This window comes from Panthera leo, chromosome D2 (genome assembly GCF_018350215.1).
Source record: "Panthera leo isolate Ple1 chromosome D2, P.leo_Ple1_pat1.1, whole genome shotgun sequence".
Lineage (NCBI taxonomy): Eukaryota > Metazoa > Chordata > Mammalia > Carnivora > Felidae > Panthera > Panthera leo.
The window spans coordinates 69,686,913-69,700,542 of record NC_056689.1 but is presented as its reverse complement, the minus strand read 5'-3'; the positions used below and the strand labels follow the sequence as shown (position 1 = coordinate 69,700,542).

At 49.5% G+C, this 13,630-nt stretch overlaps 1 protein-coding gene across 2 annotated transcripts in view; it reads right to left on the bottom strand.

Annotated features, from left to right (window-relative positions):
- Positions 1 to 3,818: 3,818 nt before the first annotated feature.
- Positions 3,819 to 13,630, bottom strand: part of TCF7L2 (transcription factor 7 like 2) — a 212,719-nt gene continuing 202,907 nt past the window's right edge. For both annotated transcript variants that reach the window (XM_042908725.1, XM_042908726.1), the window contains one exon: positions 3,819 to 4,011. In XM_042908725.1, coding sequence (XP_042764659.1) covers positions 3,882 to 4,011 — 130 coding nt within the window. In that variant the 3' untranslated portion in view covers positions 3,819 to 3,881. The remainder of the gene's footprint in view (positions 4,012 to 13,630) is intronic.

The window sequence follows — 13,630 nt, the reverse complement described above, 5'->3', positions numbered from 1 at the left end:
GGGCAAGGGGAGAGGCCGAGGAGGCCGGGAGCGGGTGAAAGCATGTGCAGGGGACACAACTGTCACAGGTCTGCCTCTACTGGGCATTCCCTTGGCCCTCACTGCCTAGGAGTTTACAAGGGCAGACACTGTCTCAGGGTGGGGCTCACTCAGGCCCGTTCCTCTTCCCCTGCCACACTGGGCCCAGTACCCACATCAAATTCTTACAGATCTTAAGGGAAAGAGGCAGAAGCCTGAGACTGTCCAGCGTTCTGTGGTCACACCTGCCCCTCCTCCCCTCCCCTCCCCTCCCCACCCTTCCCCCAAATAGGAGAGCATCACCAGACAGGCCCCCACACAACAGTGGGGATACATTATATCCATCGTTTTCTGAGGGCCTCACCATCTGATACAAGAGACACTTTTTTTTTAGTTGTTGTTGTTGTTGTTAACCTGTATTCATTTTAGAAGACAGAGCGGGAGAGGGAGAGGCAGAGAGTGAGGGAGACACGGGATCCAAAGCGGGCTCCGGGCTCTGAGCTGTCAGCACAGAGCCAGACGCGGGGCCTGAACCCACGAACCACAAGATCGTGACCTGAGCCCAAAGTCCCGGACTCTTAACAGACTGAGCCACCCAGGTGCCCCTACAAGACACTTTCAAAGGCAATTTCTCATGGCCTCTTTGAGGACAGCATGCACGAAGAGGATGCCCTTTGCCAAAAGAAAAAGTTAATTCAAATGCCTCCGGGGTTTGGCCCCAGAGGCCACTCAGCCCAGCTGGGTACGAGGCCTGGTCTCTGGACTCACTGCCCAGTGCTCCTTTTGCTGCAACAGGGCCATGTGATCTCCCCACCCAGCCCCATTCCCCAGGAGGCCTAGTTTCTAAGCGGCAGATGATATCAATTGGTCCCTGGAAATGTATCAACCAGAGACCAGAAGAAGAGCGCCAAGAGGAGAGAAATACTTGAGATTCCTGTTAAGGAACAATGTTGGGTTTGACCTGAATAACACCAGCGAGAAAGGAGAAAATAATCATGTCAGACATTACATAATCTGAGAAGACACAGATTGAAGCTGGAGCTGGGAGGAAGGCCACGGGTGAGGTTTCAGAGGGGGCACCTTTCCCCGCGGGAAGAACGAGGGGTGGGGAGGGCCCCTGACACACACTGGCTGAGCTGTTGCCATCTGCCGGGCACCGGGCGGATAGGACGTGCAGATCTTTGCCTCCACAGCCCCATGGCCTGAACGTTATTCCCCGCAGTCTACAGACAAGGGAACTGAGGACGATTTCATCCTCGGGAAGCAGTGCTGAGAGGCCCCGCAGGCTTTTCCTCCAATGGGGAGAAGGCAGCCAGTCAGTGTGGCGTTCAAGGGTAAAAACCCCGACGGCCCAAAAGTGGAAGCAACCCGAAAGTCCATTAACTGGTGAACGGAGGGAAAAGACGCCGTGGATCTCTGCCACGGACCACCACCACCTAACAGCCAAAAGGACCTGACTTCTGACACGCACCGCTGCGACACGGACGGGCCCCAGAAATCGCACGCGAAGTCTCGCATTCTCCACGGGATGGCATAAGCCCCAGAGGGAGAACATGGGTTCTCGGGGGCAAAAGTATTCCTAGGTGCATCACCCTCGCTGGTGGCCGCTCAACTCTCCCCAACAAGATCGTATTCCTTGGTTTCTAATTCCGTCTTTGGGGAGACTTTTCCCTAAATCGAATCCCCCCCCCCCCCCCACCGAGACCCTGAAGGAGAGCAGACTCCCCCCAGTGGGAGAAGTCTGACGCAAAAGACGGTGCCAGGAAGAAAGGGGAGTCTACACAGAGAGAAAGGCGACTGGTGGTGGCCCCGGGGCTGGGCGTGGGAGCGGGGCGTGACTGCACAAGACAAAGAGGGACTTCTGCGGGGTGATGAAAATGTTCTAAAATTGAATTGTGGTAATCGTTGCACAACTCGGTAAATTTCCTCAAAGACACTGACTCGTACACTTAAAACAAGAAGAGTTCTCCGGTACGTACATTGTATTTCAGTAGAGCTATTTTTATAAAAAGGAAGAACACAGGCTTGGGGATCGGAGAGGCTCCAGTTCCTGGTCCCCCCCACCCCCCTCAGGGCCCCCCCAGCCTCAGTGTGCCGGTCTGTGAAATGGAGTGGCTGCCAGAGCTTTGAGACGCCTGAGCGCTGGTGACGTGAGCTGGTTTCACGCCTTACATTGGAGACAGACCCAAAAGTCCCTCTCACCTTTCCAGCCCCAGGTGAAATAACACCTCCTTGAGGGTCAGGCCTTCCCTGACCCTCCCGAGTTATGACCCAGCCTGTCACTGTTTATTTCCCCTGCAGCTCTGACTTGTGAATCTCAAGTGGCCCTTTTGTTTACTTGCTCATTGTCTGTCTCCCCACCCTCCCCTGGAATGTTAGCTCTGGGCAAATCTACACCCGCCCCGCCTAGAAGGGCGCCTTGCCCTGGCACAGAAAGGGATGTAAACCTGTTAGCTATGCTCATCATCACTGGTGGTGGAACACAGACACGTGAGCTAAGTTTGCTCATCGGAAAGTGACACATTTCTGGAGACTTCTTCCCCTCAGAAAGACTTCTATATTAGGGGTGTGAAGGGGTGAAGGGTTCTGGAAAAATTTTGCTTTAAATTGTATCGATTCATGGGCCCTGCACGCCTGCTGGGATGATTCTCACCGTGGGGATCATGGGGGCCCATGGAACCGCTGAGAACGCATGGCGGTATGTTGTCCACAGTCAAGCGCTTCCTTACCTTTTCTTTGAGGTGACGGTCCTTAGCACGCGCCAGCATCACAGCGGGGCTCGCTACCGAAACGGGGGCCAGGATTCTCTCCGGGTGCTCCTTGTGAGATGAATACTCCTGAGTATGGAGACCATGCCCCCTCCCATCCCCCCTCCCCCCTCCCCGCCCCAAACTAACGCCCCTCTGAAAGCTCCAGCCTTAATGGAGAACTTAAGGCTGGGAGGCGATAGGGAATCTTCAGGAAACTGAAAACAGACCAGCTGAGACAGGAGCCGGGGAGGTGGAAGCAGGAAGGCATCAGGCCTCACTCAACATCTGTTCCTGGAATAGCAAACTGTGAAATCAGAAGCTGGGCTGGGGTACACATAGAGCAGGCGGCAAAGAAAATAAATAGAATAGAATAGAATAGAATAGAATAAGATAAAATAGAATAAGAGAAAATAAAATAAAATAAGAGAAAATAAAATAAAATAAAATAAAATAAAATAAAATAAGAGAAAATAAAATAAAATAAAATAAAATAAAATAAAATAAAAAAGACAAAGCCTTGCTTGGCTCCCCGCCCACCCCACTCCCACCCTCCAGCCAGGGGCACCATCTACTTGGAGCACCTGTGAAGGTGAGGGCCAGGTGAAGGGTAGGGGCCAGGGAAGCCTGAAGTAGGGCTTTGAGGGTTGCCTACGGGTGATTTTTCAGAGAGAGAGAGAGAGAGAGAGAGAGAGAGAGAGTGTGTGTGTGTGTACTGGAGAGAAAGAGAGAGGAGAGAGAAAAACCAGCTATCTAGCATTCACATCCACCCGTAAGACTGGGTGTCAGCCAGCCAGGGGGGGCCCAGGAAACCAGCTCCTATTCTCTGGATATTGTGGCCCTTCAAGAATAAAAACCAAGAAGAGAGAGGCCCAGGGAGCGAGCTAATTACACCTACCAAGTGACAAATCACTTGGAAAACATAAATACGTTTTCAAGGACACTCCTCCACTAACGAAGCTAAAGTGTTTTTCTTTCAAACCCCAGCAAGAAAATCCAAGGGATGAAACAAACTTCGCTTATTTTCGTTTCTACTCAATTACCTGCTAATGGAAAAAATCTGGCACCAAGCGTAATGAGGCGGGCATGAGCTCACTGGCGCGGGGGTCGGCGCTGTCAGGAGGCTACAACAAGCCGGGCATTTATCTGCCTCTCTATAACCCTTTTCAAACTCGCTGTCAGGGAGCCCACGCTGAGCAGGCCGGAGAGGAAGGCCTTGGAAGCTGCTCCAGGCCTCCGAGGCCCTCTGGGAAAAGGAAAATTGTTGTTGGCAAGTCCGCCTGGCTCCAGAAATTGATCCAGAGCCCCCCACTTGTCCGAGCAGCAGCAGACAGAGCTAAGAATTTTGTTATAATTAAATAGAGTGCTGATTGGTTGCTGGAGGTGGTCTTGAAACTGGTGTTTAAAAAGCAGAGGAGAACAACGGTTACTATTCATAGGAAAAGCCCAGAGTCTTAAAAATCCATCTGTTTCATTCCCAAATTTAGGCCAAAAAAATGCTCACTTGCTGTCTTTAAAAATACCACCTGCTTTGCGATGTTGTATAATGTGCCATTATATAAGGTGGAGGGGGGCGTGGGGGAGGGCGGGGTGGGAGGATGCGGCGGGGTGGGCCCAGCCCCTTTCTGAGAACGGAGGCCCGTCTGCAGAGGCCAGGCAGGCTCCTCCCAAGTCCAGTGCCCTCCTCCTCAGAGACCCGACTGGGCCTTGAGGCACGAGGAGTGAGACTTACCCAGCATCACCTCAGCAAGTTGCACTCAGGAGCCCCCCAATGCCAGGCCCCGGCAGTTACAGACCTCTAGCCTCCACCCACCTGGCCTCCGGGGCTGAACATCTGGGGGCCGCGTCTAGGCCTGGCTGGGGCTGTGATCTCACGCCACCGCTCACCACTGCTGCGGTACCAGGTGAGGTCACAGCTCCTGGACCCAAGGAAGGAGAAGCATCCAGGCCCCCTCAGCCCCGGTGACAGAGTCCCTTAGTGCCCGCTTGCCACGCACCCCCCTAACCTCAGGGGCTGGCAGCCACGGGACACAAGGGTCCCAACGGAACAGGTGGGCAGATGTCTCAGTCCAGCCTAGTCCTAACAACTTCTCCCCAACCTCAAGGAAATGTCAGGGCTCGGTTCCTCCTGAAGACTCTTCTTCACAGGTTAACTGAAGAGAATTGGCTCTGTAGTCGTAGGTCGCATTTGAGCCACTTTTCAGCTGACCGATGCTACATGTGTCACTTAGCTCCTTCCCGTGACAATGGACAGGGGATAGCTTCCGTCATAGCATTTGGGGCCAGAACAAATAGCACACGCTGTCCTAGACGCCAGGGAGCCGAGTCTGGTGCCTGGCAAGCTGGAGGTGCCCACATACAGCTGGAGAGCCCGGATCTGGTCCTCTGTCACCGTGGAGTCACAAACCCAGACACGGACCCAAGATTGGGAACAAACCTTGGAGCTGGCCGCAGAATGAAAATTCCCCACATCAAAGCCAAAGTAGAGAATTCAGGCAGCAGGTAGTCACTAGAAAGATCTTGGTCTAGATTGGGAGGAATCATGGCATCTAGCCCAGCCTCTGCCAGCACCTAGCTGTGTGGCTTCGGGTAAGAAGATGCTCTTGGGGCCCCTTGTCTTCACTTTCTTTGGTCCGGTCCTTCTTCCAGCTCTTAAGAGACGAAACAGTCTGACCATATTGCCTGCCAAGCCCTCCTGGAGTTCCTACCCAGAAGGATAGAACTTACCTGTTTACACGCCTTCCTCTTGGGAGTTGGGATGCCCCAGGGAGGATGGGGCTAAACAAGAAACCTTTCCACTACCTTTGGCTAACACCAAAAGTAGCCTCTAATGTCACTAACATGCCCACGATTTCCTACTTACACCCCCAACCCCCTGGTCAATTCTTGCGCCCTGGAAAGCACGTATAGATACCAGAGTGGTTTCTAGGAGGGTATTCTCTGAACAGTTGTTAACAGGATTTTAATCGGGTTTTAGTATCATTTATCCTTAGAGGCCATTCCAGAAGCCCCACTCCATCTACTCTTTTCACTGTCAGCTTCCTTCCATACTTGATCTCATAAAGCTAACAGGAATCTGGGGGAGGGGGTAGGCAGCGCAGGGTTCATTGGAAGTAGCAGCCATCACTGCTACCTTTAGAATCCAGAGGAAGTTAGCATTGCTTAACCTGAATTCTTCATAATCCCATAAATCAAGTGAATAGGGGGCACTAACATTTTTTTCAAAAGGCTTGTTTCAGGACTTTTAGCCATGGTGACTCCCTCCTCAGGCTCCATGCTGTAGACCATATATGGTAATCATAGCTACAGTCTTTTATTACCTGTTCCATGCAAGACACACAACCGAGAGGCCCTTTGTCCCCCTCACCCATCCTGTGTTATCGTCACTATTTCAGTGCAACGGAGAATATACCGTCTCTGAGAAAAATCCAGAGGAGTTGACGGCATTGCATGAGAACGACCCTTCCGTGGTATGAAAACCACAGTTTCTTCGTTCTACTATTGACAGTTAGGCTGTATCCAGTTGTTGGCCATTAGGAATGAAACTGCTACGGTCCTCTACCAGAGTTAAACATAGACTATTTGGATATCCTTTTTTGTCAATTACCTAGTCCTGTTTGGTTTCGTTTTTGCTTTGCTTTCTTTTGCTGTGTGTTCGCCCACTTTCAATTCATTAAGCTTCCTTCTCTTGTGATGTTTAGGAATGTTTCTTTTAGTTCTGGGGTATTAGTCCTTTGTCAGATAAATGTGCTACAAGTATAATCTAACCGTGGCCCGTCTTTTCAGCCTTGAAATGAGTTCATAAGAAACGCTCTCAAAAAATTAAGACTAGAAAAGGATTTTCTTAATTTGCTCTACAAAACAGGAATCTACAAAAACTTACAGCTGATACTATGCTTAATGGTAAAATAGTGAATGTGTTTCCTTGAGTTCAGAAGAAAGACAAGGACGCCTGATACCAGCCCTCTTATTCAACTTTCTATTGGAGGCTCTTGCCAGCACAATAAAGAAAAAAAAAAAAAAAGCAAGGAGGAGAGTATACGGATCAGGAAGGAAAAAATAAAATGGACGGTATTTGCAGATAAAATAATGGTGGGAGTAGAAAAATCCAAAAGAAGCTAGAGCTAATCTGCTAGAATTTACGTGCGAATTTAGCAAGGCTGTTGGATGAAAAGGTCAGTATACAAAAGTCAAATAGAATTCTACACACTAGCAACAATCAGTGAGGACACAGAAATTTAAAAAGAGTTACGGTAATTGCAAAACACATCAAATATCTAGGAGCAAATTTAATTCAAGACATGCAAAACCTCTTTCCGTAGAAGTATAAAACATTCGTTATGGGCTGAAATGCATCTACCTCCATCCCCACCCCCAAATAGGTAAAGAAAGTAAAAGAAGGTCATGTGGGTGGGTCTTAAGCCTATAGGTGTGGTGTTCTTATCAGAAAAGAACTGGAGGTGCCTGAGTGGCTCAGTTGGTTAAGCATCTGATTTGGCTCAGATAATGATCTCACGGGTTCATGAGTTTGAGCCCCGTGCGGGCTCGACGCTGACAGCTCGGAGCCTGCTTGGGATTCTCTGTCTCCCACTCTCTCTCTGACCTCCCCCCACGCCCCCCCACATTCGTGCATAGGTTCTCTCTCTCTCTTTCAAAAATAAATAAACATTAAAAAAGGAGAATTGGATACAGACACACACAGAAAAAAAGACCATGTTAGGACTCAGCAAGAAGGCAGCCATTGGCAAGCCAAGGAGAAAGGTTTTGGAAGAAACCAAACCTGCCAACGACTTGATCTTAGACTTCTAGGCCCCAGAACTGTGAGAAAATTAACTTCTGCTGTTTAAACCATCTCATCTGTGGTATTTTGTTATGGCAGATCTGGCAAATTTATACAATCTTGCTGATGGAAATCAAGAAATACACAAGTAAATGGATAGGCCATTCATGGATTAGAGGACCCAATATTGTGAAGATGTCAGCTCTCCCCCAATTATTACAACAGATTCATCGCGATCATAATAAAAAATGCAGCAGGTTGTGTTTGTTGTGTGCGTGTGTGGAAATTCACAAGCCAATACTAAAATGTATACGGAAATACGAAGGGCCAGGAAGTCATGATAATCTTGATGGGGAACAAAACTGATCTGATCTCATCAGATAGTAAGACTTATTACGAAGACACAGTAATTAAAACATGTGGTATTGGCACCCAGGCAGAAAAGATTGGTGGCATCGTGTCAAGAAACAGATCCGCAATCATACCGCCATATGGATTATGCGAGGTCAACCAGATGTATGTTTACAGAAAAATAACTCTGGGGCAGTTGGCTGGCTCAGACGGTAGAGCGAGTGACTCTTCATCCTGGGGTTGTAAGTTCGAGCACCGTGTTGGGTGTGGAGATTACTTAAACATAAAAATTAAAAAGGATTAGGAAAAAAACCACTCTGACCCCCACCTCATATCATACATACACCAAAATCAATTCTGGGCGGATCATAGGACCTCAATGTGAAAGGTAAAACAATAACGCCTCTGCAAGAGAGGAGAGTGTGCTCGTAAGTTTGGAGTGATACAATATTTAAGTCGGATTTAAACACACTAACCATAAAATAAAAGATTTTGATAAAGTAGACTTCACGGACATGAAAAACGTACACTCATCAAATGACACCCTTAAAAAAAAAAGTGTCATTTACTCATTAACAATATTTACTGAGCACTTACCAGGTATCAGACTCTGCTCTGAGCTCTGTGGACAGAGGGGGAAGCAAAGAGACACCATCCCTACCTTCCAGAAGCTTAACTCCTAGGGCAGGAGTTGGCAGACTTTTTCTGTGAAAGCCAAATAGTAAATAGTTGGGGGTTTACAGGCCACAAGCCATCTCTGTTAAAGTAATTCTCCTTCTTTTGCAACTGTTGAACAAATGTCAAATTGCCCCTCACGGCTCTACAGAAACAGGTCCCAGGCCTGGTTTAGCCTGCCGGCTATAATTTGACGATCCCTGGTCCAGAGAGAAAGGAAGAATGACCATTTGCAGAAAAACAGATAAATAACTGATTAAAAAAAAAAAAAAAACAGATAAAAAAGCAAATAACTTCGCAGCTGTGTGTGTGACATGTGGAAGGAAGTGTTAGGAGGGCAAGAGAGGGGTGCTCTGATAAAGAAAAAAAGGGACAGGAAGGAGGGCACGCATTCACACCTGTGTGCTTCTCGACATTTCCCAGCCTCCTTTGGACTTAGGTTGACCTCGCAACTGAATTCTATTCCATAGAATACAGGTAGAAGTGATGCTCGTCACTTACGTGTCTATAAAACGTCCTGGTGATCTTGCTTTTTCTCCCTCTTCCACGGGACCGGGAGACGTCTCTGAGACGGCTGAGAAGTAAACCCTTACTGTATAAAGCTACTGATATTTTAGGGTTGGTTTGTTATTACAGCACAGTGTAGCCTAATCTGACTAATATAGATTTCATTTAAGCTGAGATGTAAGAAGGGGCAAAGCTTCTGCTTTGTTTTTAATGTTTATTTTTGAGAGTGAGAGACAGAGCACACGCGGCGGGGGGGGGGGGGGGGGGGGGAAGAGACAGAGGGAGACACTGAAGCAGCCTGCGGGCTCTGAGCTGTCAGCACAGAGCCTGACACGAGGCTTGAACTCACTGACAGCGAGATCATGACCTGAGCCAACGTCGGTCGCCCAACGGACTGAGCCACCCGGGTGCCCTGACTTCTGGGTTTTTTTTTTTAATTCAGTTTCATTTTATGTCTTTAAAATGGTGGCCTCGATCCACTAAATTGATTTCCTAACCTATCACAAGGGGTTGCAACCCACAAGCCCAGAAACAGATATAATACGTATATCCGACATTATAATACGTATACTTCTAATTTTCTTCCAATTCTAGGAACCTACATATTTTGGCACTGAGTCCAAAATAGCTCAATCCATGTAATTATCGACTGTCTTTATTGTTATTACATGCACAGAAACCAGACTGAGGAAAAACAAAAAACAAAAAACTCCTGCAAAGACAGGGAGAGAAAACACATGTTGCCTCCCAGCGAAAGCCTTTCACAAGGTCCATGAACGAGATGAACGCCACCCTCTGTCTCTCTCCAGCGACTCAGATGGTCTGTGTCTTTGTGAGGAGCGGTATAGCATCGTATTCAGCGATGCTAGCTCCTGGGGTAGGCTGCCGGGGTTCCAATCCTAGGCTCACCATTTCCCAGATCCACGGCCTTCGGGAAACCACTTAACCTCCGTAGGCCTCACTCTCTACCCTTGTCAAATGAACATAAGAGCGGTTTCTATCCCACGGGGGTTAAATGAAAAACACAGGTGGAGTTTCTAGCACACCCTCTTGCCCTCATCCTTGTATAAAGCCACTTTCCAGATGAGCAGCTTGTCCAGGCCTTGGGGATGTTGGTGGCCTTTGTCCCATAAGAGGGTGCAGAACTCAGCTCAGAGGGAAAAACCAAGCCCAGAACAGCATCTGGTGCAAACAGGTGCTCGAGGATTAGTCGTTGAATGAACCAGTGAATCAACGGGCTTACAGCTCAACTAAGGGCACTCACAAAATGCCACCTTAAAAAAAATCCCCAAACTCCAGAGTCGGAATCGGCCGGTGCCCATCAGACCACACCGGGCCTCTGCCGCTGCCCCATGCCTGGGAACGCTGGGCCACATCTGAAACGGAAAATGAAGACGCCAACCACAGATGGGAATTCTTGAGAAAGTCAAATCTATGCCCTGTTTTTCAGTGATTCCCAGCCCGGGCTTCTGGCATTTGCTCGAGCCACCATTCACAAGAGATTCCTCAGCTATTCCCTCGTTTCTTTCCAAAGGGCTTTAATTAAAAACACATTTCCATACCACAAAAAGCACTCCAGCTAGTGCTGTGGCCTCCCAAAGAGAAGAAGCCATTTTTACGGAGCCATCGAGTTTCGGGCGAGATGGCGAACTGTTGGTGAGTCACAGCGTCCCGGGGGCCCTCAACCCGCGATGAGTCTTCCACATCAAAGTGTCCCACTCTCCAACCTGGGTTTGGAGGGCAGGACTCACAGAATCCCGAAGAGAAATAATGGGGGGAAAAATAGCTCTGACTGGCCTTGTACTTTGATAATAACCATAAACACTATGGTTTCCCACTCCAGGTGCTGAATTACGGCCTCACAAGAATCTGTCAGAACGAGTTCGGTTGTCGCCACCTGTGAGCTTGAGGAACCGCCCAAGGACACACAGGGCGGGAGTCCGGTGTTAAGCGTCTCCAAGCTCAGGTTCTCTCCACTGCTCCTTGGTCTGTCCTCTCTTCACATCCTAGATCCGGATGAAAGGCACCTACCTGACCCTCCACGCATCCACATCATCGGAACAAACAACGAAACCTCCCATTACCGAGAACGGAAAACCACTTTCTACACGGATCTGTCCCAAACCACCACCAGTTAGCAGTACCACTGCCCATTCTGGAGGCTTCCGTGCTAAGACTCTGTAGTCTCCCAGAATCAGCAAATGCCTCCGTAGTGGGCTGAATGGTGCCCCCCGCCCCGCCCCCCCAAATACAGGCCGTGTCCAAATCCTTAGAACCTGTATCGTTTTATCTGGCACAAGGTGTGATTAAGTGAAGGATCTAGAAGGAAGTGGCTCAGCCAGGATGATCCAGGTGGGCCCGAGATCCATCACGTGCATCCTTACAAGGGGAGAGGCGCAGGAAGTTTCCAGACAGACACACAGGAGGTAGCGGTGTGAAGATGGAGGCGGAGAGTTGAGTGATTTGGCTACGAGCCCAGCGACACCCAGGACTGTAGGCAGCCGCCGGGAGAGCCTCCAGAATCTCGGACGGGAACATGCCCGGCCAACAGCTGGGTTCCGGACTTCCAGCCTCCAGCGCTGGGAGAGCTGTCGTTGGAAGCCACTAAGTTTGTGTTAATTTGTTACAGCAGCCACAGGAAACTATATGCTCTCCTGACAGACAAACTTCTTTGGTCGGGTCTCATCCGAGGGCAGAGGTGATGTGGCTCAGAGATCAGAGGGCTATGAGCTCCTAGAAGTGGTCTCGGGGTCTCTGAGGAACAACACGCCCACAGATGGGTGAAATCAGAAGATGCTCGGGTGAAAAATGAACTTCCGAGGTCAGAAGAAACCCAACAGATGGAGAGAGAGTGTTAAAGGTCAGGGAGTTGGCCTGGCCTCTGGGAGCCCGGAACCTAAACTGTGGAGAAAGACAGGCTTGGGGCAAAGGAAGTTCCCTGTCAGGGTGGGGAGGGCCCCAGGGTTTTACTGTTCAAAGCTGTGAGGCAGTCAACATGAGGCTGGGTGACCTATCTTTGAATGTTTTTGTTTATTTTGAGAGAGAGAGAGAGCGCGTGAGAGAGAGCAGGGGAGGGGCAGAGGAAGAGAAAGAGAGAAAGAGAGAGAATCTCAAGTAGGCTCTGCACGGTTAGTGCAGAGCCCGATGCGGGGCTTGAACTCACGAACTGTGAGATCATGCCCTGAGCCAAAATCCAGAGTCCAGAATCCAGAGTCAGACGCTTAACTGATTGAGCCACCCAGGTGCCCCTACACTTTGAATTTTAAAAAGTGATCTTCACTCAGGCTGGCTCAAGACAGAGGGATCATCCCCTCCCCGCTCCACCCAATTTTTTTTTTTTTTTTTTTTTTTTTTGCCTTTGTAACAAGGGCACTGAGCTTCATTCCCGCATGGCTGAAAGGATTAGGAAGGATTAGGAAGATCGAAGAACACAAAATTCGGAAGCACTCTGTTAAGGTGCCATTCCCTGGTTCTCAAGATACACACGTTGAGCTGGCTAACCACATTTCTTCCTTCCTTCAACAAATATGTGGCAAAGCACCCTCTATGTGCCGGGCACCGAACCAGGACCTTAGTATAGAGCAGTGAACCTAAAAGCCACGTTTCCTCCTCTTGGAGGGCTCTCTAGAGCCATGGTTCTCAACGGGGCACGGTTTTGCCCCCCCAGGGGATATTTGGCAGAGCCTGAAGACATTTTCTGGACGTCTTAGTGCCGGGGGTGCTGCTGGCATCTAGGGGGAAGAGGCCAGGAATGCTAACATCCGACAATGCACAGGACAGTCCCCCACGACAAAAGATGTCAGTGGTGCTAAGTGGCACTATTAGTGGCCTAGACAACATCCACTGACACCACGGTGGGCGAGGGGATCAAAGGGAGGGAAAAACAGGAAGCCAGAAGAGCACATAGGAGGGAGACATCGCTCACTATTGTCTACGCTCAGACCTGAAAGATGAGGAGTTATCCAGGCAGGAAGTGGGGTTGCAGGAGCAGAGCAGAACCTTCCAGGAGAGGGGACAAAGGGTGTGGGTGAGTGTGTGGGGCAGTGGACGAAGTGGGGGCAAACAAGGACACCCTTCAAAAGGACTGTCCCATCACTCTGGGAGGAGGACCAGCCTTACGACACAAGGAGGCCTAAGTGAAGAACGCCAGTTTGCGGTCAGATCTGAATTTAAATCCCAGCCCCTCCACCCTACTAGCTGCGTGGCCTTGGACAAGACACAAACTCAGAGTTTCTAAACCCGGTTTTAGAAAATAAAGCGCGGGGTGGGGGGGGCGGGGGGGGCAGGGGAAATAATATCGAGCACAGGTGGTACTGTTCAGGATTAAACGAGAAAAGGCACATAAAGACTTGGCACGCGGCCGCAAAGGACAGATATTGTTCCGATTTATGTTTTCAAAGGTCACTCTGGGCCCAGTGTGCAAAATAAAATGGGGAAGGGCGACCAGAATCACTTCGCTCTGGGAATACAAAGCAAAACGAAAACAAAATCACTGAGAGGCGACAGAACAAAAACCAGCTCGAGCAAAGCGCAGGAGCTTTAAAGCCCTCGA